We start from the raw sequence: 8,811 nt of genomic DNA on the forward strand, positions 1-8,811 counted from the left end.
ACACAAAAGAGACAATCAACCATCCACACTCTGTCACACCTGGAGTCACACAGAAGAGCTCCAGAAGGTTTTAAACTGGGAACTCTGGACTCAGATCATCTGCTGCACACATTTCTGATCACTTGTTATCAATAATCATTTTATTGATAATTTTCATGAGGAGTCCTTAACTAGGATGTAGTTAGGCAATTAAATATTCATGTATGTGCAAATTTATTACTATAATAGCAGGTGAGTCACGTAAATTTATGTTTTTATATAACAAGTAGCCCCACCCCAAGACCAATTTCCTAGGGGAAACACTGAGATGTGAAGTGATAGTAATCTGAATCATAACAGCTACTTTATATTGACAGAACAGTGTATCCTCAATTATTTCAGAAAACAAATATTTAAGATAAATCTTCATAAGAAGAACATGAAGCAAAAATAAATACCCAATTGATTCCATCAAAAAATGAGTAAAGCCTTGTTTTAAGTGGGGTTGTGTAGAGTAGTTGTAAGCAGTGCGTGTGTTAACTTCAGCAGATGGCAGTCAGAGGGGGAAGGAGCGACTGCTCTTCTTCTGAATAAATGAAAACTATGCTACACAGTCATTTACAGGGTTCATGCAGGTATCAGTAAGTTAAAGTTAAGACCTTTTAAAGACCTTTTAAGACCATCAGGAATGACATTTAAGACCAAAGTGACACATTAACGGGAACAGTCAAATGGTCACTGAAATTTTAACATGAAAACCTTTTATTGCTATCAATGTAGCTATTAAAGAATATTTAATTTTAATACAAGAACACCAAATTGTTTTAATGAAACAACCATATTTATGAGACCTTCATATCGACTCCCGTGGACTGTTTCCAAACAAGTGCAAAAATCATATCAAGCCAAGTCTCATTGAAAATACACTGTATGAACTTCTTTGTTTTTTGGGCAGGTCAACAAGTTGCGTATCCAGGGGGTTGTAGCGGCAAAGAGGTCAAAAACATGGAAGTAAATTGTCATTTTTTGTCTGCAGTTATTGCAGAATTTGTAGTTTAACAATGAACCAAGACTGATAGAAAACTTAGCACTTATGAAGTCATATCGCGCCAACCTATGATTACTGTACTTTACACTGTTTATTTATGCAGCCAACACTTTGCAGGAATGATCAAAAGTAAAAAAAATTAAGACATGACAAAATTAAATTTAAGACCTTGTATGAAAATCTGGGTGTTTTTAATACTTTTTTAGGCCTAAAACTTTGATTTTCAAATTTTAGACTTTTTAAGACCCTGCATGAACCCTGTGTTTACACTTAAATTAAAAATATTTAACAAAGGAAAACCAGAGCAGGACTAGAGATGAATATGATTTAGATTTTTATTTCTTTGGCTGTATACGACCCACAGGAAACACGGCATTAACAGCAGTCATCATTTCATTCTTTTAATTCCACAGCTGACGCTGCTAAATATAACAGATTTTCTTTTCTGGATCTCTGAGAGCAGGACTACAATCTCTGAACTTGTAAAGTTCTTTTTACTTTGTGATGTCATTTATGAATGGACACTTCCTGGTGTGTGGGGCAGGAAACGTAGCGTTATATGGTGTTTTAGGGTGGTAATTATGCTAATCTCCTCTCCCTGTGCACGAGCACCTGATACGCATTCATTAGTTTACGCTGCTCATTTATGCACTCTTCCGCAAGATAGAGTTTGTTGAATCTGACATGTCATGCTTGTATGAGCCCTTCGTATGAACAAAAGTAAGAGAAATTTAGGATAAGAAAATGAAAATATTCTTGCATGAGGCCCAATGTCTGTTTGAACAATAAGGGAAAACCTCTTATGAAGTCAAGCTAAATGCTTGCTGGGCCAATTTTAGAGGAATATTTTTGCCATCTAAAACAAATAAAAACTTTTCTAGCAATATAAAAAAAAATGCCATATTAGATATTTAAAATCACTTTTGAATGTGATTGAATGAAATGTAATATAATACAACTTTCCCATGGACCAAAGAAGCCCCCAATCAAATTTTGGTTTTAGGGTGTATTCACACCTGATAAATATGGTCCACTTTAAACGGACCAGTTTGTTTCCCCCATTGGTCCAGACCTTTTATGCAGGTGTGAGTACACTCATGCGAAACATAGTGCGACCCAAACGACCAGACTGAGACCCACTTTTTGAAGTGATTTCAGTCCGCTTCCAAACAAACTATGGTGCGCTTCACTCATCCATCCATCCATCCATTTTCTTCCTCCTATCCCGGGTCGGGTCGCGGGGGCAGCAGCTTCAGAAGGGAGGCCCAGACCTCCCTTTCTCCAGCTACTTCTTCCAGCTCCTCCGGGGGAACTCCAAGGCGTTCCCAGGCCAGCCGAGAGACATTGTCCCTCCAGCGTGTCCTGGGTCTTCCTCAGGGCCTCCTCCCGGTGGGACATGCCCGGAACACCTTACCAGGGAGGCTGAGCCACCTCAACTGGCTCCTCTCGACGTGGAGGAGCAGCGGCTCTACTCTGAGTCCCTCCCGGATGATCGAGCTTCTCACCCTATCTCTAAGGGAGAGYCCAGCCACCCTGCGGAGGAAACCCATTTCGGCCGCTTGTATCCGGGACCTCATTCTTTCGGTCATGACCCAAAGCTCATGACCATAGATGAGGGTAGGAACGTAGATCGACCGGTAAATCGAGAGCTTCGCTTTCTGACTCAGCTCTCTCTTCACCACGACGGACCGGTACAGCGCACGCTTTACAGCAGACGCTGTGCCAATCCGCCTGTCGATCTCCCGCTCCTTTCTTCCCCCATTCGTGAACAAGATCCCCAGATACTTAAACTCCTCCACTTGAGGCAGGACGACCCCCCTGACCCGGAGAAGGCACTCTACCCTTTTCCGGCTTAAGACCAAGGCCTCGGATTAGGAGGCACTGAGCCTCATCCCGGCTGCTTCGCACTCGGCCGCGAACCGCTCCAGTGAGAGCTGCAGATCACGTTCCGATGAAGCCAACAGGACCACATCATCCGCAAAAAGCAGAGATGCGATCCTAAGGCCACCAAAAGGGATCCCCTCAACACCTCGGCTGCGCCTAGAAATTCTGTCCATGAAAGTAATGAACAGAATCGTGACAAAGGGCAGCCTTGGCGGAGTCCAACTCTCACCAGAAACGAGCCCGACTTACTGCTGGTAATGTGGACCAGACTCTGACATCGGTCGTACAAGGACCTGACAGCCCGTATCAAAGGGCCCAGTACCCCATACTTCCGGATAACCCCCCCACAGGGCCCCCCTTGGGACACGGTCGAACGCCTTCTCCAAGTCCACAAAACACATGTAGACCGGTTGGGCGAACTCCCATGCACCCTCCAGGACCCTGTTGAGGGTGTAGAGTTGGTCCATGGTGCGCTTCACTTCTGGTGTAAATAAAGACCATCCCCGACCCAAACCTACTACAGAAAATATACGCTTTTTTGGACTTCACAAGCCACAGTTGCTAAAGCATCATGGTAAAAATAAGACCTTCAGTATTGCTAACGCTACAACTACGCTACAAACAATGAGCCGTTGTGGGTCAGGGCATGCAGAGCATCTTGTCTTCTTTAGATTGCAGCAAACATTTGACAATGCCGTACTAAAATTAGAAGTATATAATTGTGAAACCGTTGTTGAATGAGCTGCTTTTGAAATTCTAAATGGTATTGCAGTTGTACTAACAGCACCATCTAGCTTATTGAGTCTGTGCTCTGTCCCGCCCTCATCATTTCTGTCCAATGATAGCATGGCTTTGTTTATAAATTATAGTCCACTTGCAAAAAGGCACAATGTGACTGCAAACTGCAGCAAGTCCGATTTTGGTCTGAACCAAACTAGTTGACCAAAGGAGTGTGAATATACCCTTACTCTTTTTTGCCAGGGCTAGCTTGTACATTTGGAAGGATGTAAAAAATAAGTGGTGGCACAGAGGAACAGTGGTTAGAGATGTTTGCTTCTGAGCAAAAAGGTTGCAGGATCGCCTCCCAGCTTGTCTGTGGGGATTTTGCACGTTCTCTTCATGCATGCAGGTTTGTTTTTTCCCTAGGTACTCTTGTTTCCTCTCACAGACCAAAAACACGCATGTTATTATTATTCCTGTAGGGCCCCATATCAAAAGATCCATGGACTTGTTCTGGACCTTGACTAGTGATTGGGGTCCAATGAGGTGCAGGACTGAATAGGAGAAATTGAACATTAATTTACAGTTTTTTTTCTGCACAAGGAGGCAAAGCAGCGCATTCTGTTGATCAGTTACAAACGAGGAAAAAGTTTAAAAAGTAAAACTTTTTCATCGTCACATTCTCTTTAACTTGTGTGAAAATATTTGGTCCTCAGGTCAGATTCAAGCAGGAATGCAGAAAATGCTGAAAGCTTCACCGCGCCCATGGATGGATGAATAGATAAAATGAAATTAGTCAAACACACTGTTGCATTACAATTTGTTTACTTACAGCTCTCGGAGGCTCGTGAGACGATCTAACAGGCTGGTATCGAGGGAGGAGATGTGGTTCTTGGACAGATCTCTGTGGGAATAAAGCAACAAAACCACATTTAAAATGAATGTGAGGAAAAATAAAATGCATATACTCACTTTGTGTTACACAAGATCATTGTATGTTAAAGAAAATATAATTATTGACGTGAGCGTTAAAAGATCTGAAAAATGACATGGATTACCAGCAAAGAGTTAAGTTTAGGGTCATAAATAGCACAGACAGGAGTTATAGGTAAAAAATAGGAATGAACCGTTATGAAAATTTCAGCCGATATCGATATCCGATATTATTATTGGTGTTAGAACCAATAATTGATATTTACCGATATTACACAAACACATAAATTAATTATATAGGTATACACACTTGTGTCTTTTTACAATACGGTAAATGATCAGACCTGACGTGGCTCTCTACTTCAGATTTTCCTGGCTGCACAGCGTCATTATCACTATCATGATAAAACAGATACCATTCAGCCAACCAATTCCCTTCCAAAACAGAAACACAAAGCTAAAAAGTGGGAAATCAATATTGGATGTTAATATCAGCCCTGTTTTACTTCTCGGACCCATACTGATGTTAATGTCGATATGCAGTGCATCACTAGTAAAACGGTTTTAAAGGGATCCCCGATTAGTTGTAACATTAGACTTTATTTGATAAGCATATACTTTAACTGTAAAATAAAGACTGTAAAAATACTGTAGTCCTTAGTTTTCCTTTGGCTCTGTCCAAAACAAAAGTGTTTTCAAATGAAATTTATAAACATCACGAGTTGAAGATTGTTCGATGTGCAGGGCCTGATCAACTCTGTAGACCAGTCTGGACTGTGGGACAACCAGAAACAAATGATCATTGGATCTGAGAGATCTGGGAGGCACATAGGGCTGCAGGAGTTCAGACAAGTATACAGGGGCCAGTTCATTCAGAGCCTTGTAGGTCGTCAATAAAACTTTAAAATAAATTCTAAAATGAACAGTGAACAAATGAAGGGAAGCCAGCACCGGGGAGATATGATTGCACATTTTTGCTCATGTTAAAAGACGAGTTGCAGTGTTTTGAACTAGGTGAGAGGCCAGCCTGGCTAACACCAACATATAAAGAGTTACAATAATCCAACTGAAATGTAGATTAAAGCATGAATCACTCATTCAAAGTCTTTGAAGGGTAAAAATGATTTAACTTCAGATACAATTCTCAGTTTAAAAAAAAATCTTTTTACTACGGAACTAATCTGTTTCTCAAATCAAATTTCACCCCCAAAATTTTTGACAAGATTTTACAGACGGCTCTAAGGTACCTAGATCTATGGGAGAAGCATGGTGACGAACAATGGATCCAAAAATAATAATTCAATTTTATTGTTGTTGGAATTTAAAAAGCTTGAAACCATCCAAGCTTTTACCTCAGTGAGGTAGTCAAACAGTGGTTTTAAATACAAGACATGAAGTTAAAAACAATAGGAGTGTCTGAAGTTTTTTTTTCATTAATGGTATTTCATTATCTTTTCTCTCAAAGTAATTTTGGTCATTCACCTGACATGAGCCCTTATCATCAGTAACTGTAGAAATACAGCAGATTCTTTTCCACAGGAGTCATGCTGCTCAGAGGCCATTATCCTGCATGTTTTAGATGTCTTCTTCTTCAAGCACACCTGATTCAAATGACTGGGTGATTAGCAGGTGGCTGCAGGACTTAATAAATGCCAAAACAGGTGTGTTGAAGCAGAGAACTGATCAGAACAGTAGAACCCTTGGACTGGAGTTGGGTACCATTGGCCGGTCAGCTTAGAGATATGTTTAATTAGACCTGAATAAAACAGCAGCAGCCATCATGGTCACAGGACATTTGGATCCAAATACAAGCTGGCACAAGCAAGGAGCTTGAATTAAACAAAAATAAACTTAGCACAAAAAGTAAGGGAATTTGTTTGAATATGTTTCTTTGTTGTAATAATGCTTCCAGGCAATAAATCTTGTATAAATCTTATCTTTGGAAAGTCTGTTAATTTCTCTTTTAAATGGTGCCACATTTGTAAGGAACATGCATTTATGGGATGAGCAGAAGATCTAAGTATGTGATTTGCGCACATTAACAAATTGCCAAACAAAACAAAAAGCTGACATGGCAGCAAGCCTTGCAAATTCACAAGAGGTGTATGAAAGGGACCAAGATGGTAGAAACCAATGGAAGGCAGAAAGGAACTGAATATTACGGCTGTGTCTCAGTTCAGGGGCAGCAGTCCACACAGTGTGCATTTGTAGGCAGGTTACGTCACTACCCCACGCCGTAGGCTGTCCCATTTCATGGACTATTTCTCATGCGAACAACAAAACCCAGAAAACATAGGTTGCCTCTGAGTCTCCTATGCAGCCAATGACATCCCAGGATTCATTGCGCCATCAACAAACTAAACAGGAGAACGAAGATGGCAGAGGACAGCCATAGAGCTAAGAGTGAGTGGGAGATTGGCTGCAGCTGGGACTAAAGAGAAAAAGAGGAAAAGGTAAAGTGGGCGGGGCAAGCTGACTGAGGGTGAAGAAGAGTTGACAGGGACCACACACAAGCTAAACAGGAAGTAGCACAAACATTGATACATATTACTGGATTGGGCGTCACGTGACCTGGGCGTGCTTCGCAAGGGGGGATTTTTATGCATTGAGCTAATGCTAATGCTAACCATTGAAATCAATGAGCAGAACGTAGCGATGTGCAAACAAACACTTTATAAATGTATAAATGGTTTAAATACTTTGCTATAAAATGCAGAAATTGTTCCAACATGTTTACAAGAGCTAAAAGAGTTGTTTCACTGGTAAATATTACACATATTTAAGCAAAATTAATTATTTTAATGTTAAAACCTGTATGCTAACACTAAAAAGCTTCAGAGTTCATGTTTAACCTTACTTAAAATCGATTTTATCTGTTGTCAAATATATTATTTACTGATGTTAAACATGTAAATATGGACTTTATTGGATTGTTGACTAGTTAGACTGCATATAAATTCAGAAATTATGATGTAGACTCACTAGTGACACTAATGTAATGATAGAGCATCATAAACAAAATAGTCCCGTTGTCAGACAGGCCGGTTTATTCAGATATTTTCTACATCCAGTATTTGTGTTTTTCAACATTTCCAGAGAAAAAAGAGGGAAAAGCCATGTGTGCCAGCTGTGGGTCGGCTTCAGACACAGCCTGCATCAATGTGAAACTGAAGACCATTTCTTTTTTAATAAAAATAAATTCATTAAACAATTCTTTGTGACATGAAATAATTTGTATTTTTTTTAGTTTGTTTTTACTGATGTTAAAACTATTGCAGTTTACAGCAAAAACTCAGACGGAGTATATATACAGTGGTGTGAAAAAGTGTTTGCCCCCTTCCTCATTTGCTGGTTTTTTGCATGTTTGTCACACTAAAGTGTTTCGGAACATCAAACCAATTTAAACAATAGTCAAGGACAACACAAGCAAACACAAAATGCAATTTGTAAATGAAGGTGTTTATTATTAAAGGAGAAAAAAATCCAAACCATCATGACCCTGTGTGAAAAAGTGATTGCCCCCTAAACCTAATAACTGGTTGGGCCACCCTTAGCAGCAACAACTGCAACCAAGCGTTTGCGATAACTTTCAATGAGTCTTTTACAGCGTTCTGGAGGAATTTTGGCCCACTCATCTTTGTAGAATTGTTCTAATTCAGTTACATTAGAGGGTTTTCGAGCATGAACGGCCTTTTTAAGGTCATACCACAACATTTCAATAGGATTCAGGTCAGGACTTTGGCTAGGCCACTCCAAAGTCTTCATTTTGTTTTTCTTCAGCCATTCAGTGGTGGACTTACTGGTATGTTTAGGATCATTGTCCTGCTGCAGAACCCAAGTTCGTTTCAGCTTGAGTTCACGAACAGATGGTCGGACATTCTCCTTCAGGATCTTTTGGTAGATAGCAGAATTCATAGTTCCATTTATCACAGCAAGTCTTCATTTTGTTTTTCTTCAGCCATTCAGTGGTAGACTTACTGGTATGTTTAGGATCATTGTCCTGCTGCAGAACCCAAGTTCGTTTCAGCTTGAGTTCACGAACAGATGGTCGGACATTCTCCTTCAGGATCTTTTGGTAGACAGCAGAATTCATAGTTCCATTTATCACAGCAAGTCTTCCAGGTCCTGACGCAGCAAAACAGCCCCAGACCATCACACTACCACCACCATGTTTTACTGTTGGTATATTGGGCCTCATGCAAGAACCGTTCGTACGCACAGATTTGTTCTTAAATTGTGCGTACGAG

At 40.4% G+C, this 8,811-nt stretch overlaps 1 protein-coding gene across 1 annotated transcript in view; it reads right to left on the reverse strand.

Annotated features, from left to right (window-relative positions):
• LOC106534180 (polycystin-1) overlaps positions 1-8,811 on the reverse strand; it is a gene marked incomplete at its 3' end in the record, with an annotated part of 57,585 nt that overhangs the window by 13,662 nt on the left and 35,112 nt on the right. Inside the window, 1 exon segment of the mRNA XM_014030743.1 lies at positions 4,464-4,535. Coding sequence (XP_013886197.1) covers positions 4,464-4,535 — 72 coding nt within the window.

The sequence above is a fragment of the Austrofundulus limnaeus genome, unplaced genomic scaffold (genome assembly GCF_001266775.1).
Source record: "Austrofundulus limnaeus strain Quisiro unplaced genomic scaffold, Austrofundulus_limnaeus-1.0 Scaffold1111, whole genome shotgun sequence".
Taxonomy (NCBI): domain Eukaryota; kingdom Metazoa; phylum Chordata; class Actinopteri; order Cyprinodontiformes; family Rivulidae; genus Austrofundulus; species Austrofundulus limnaeus.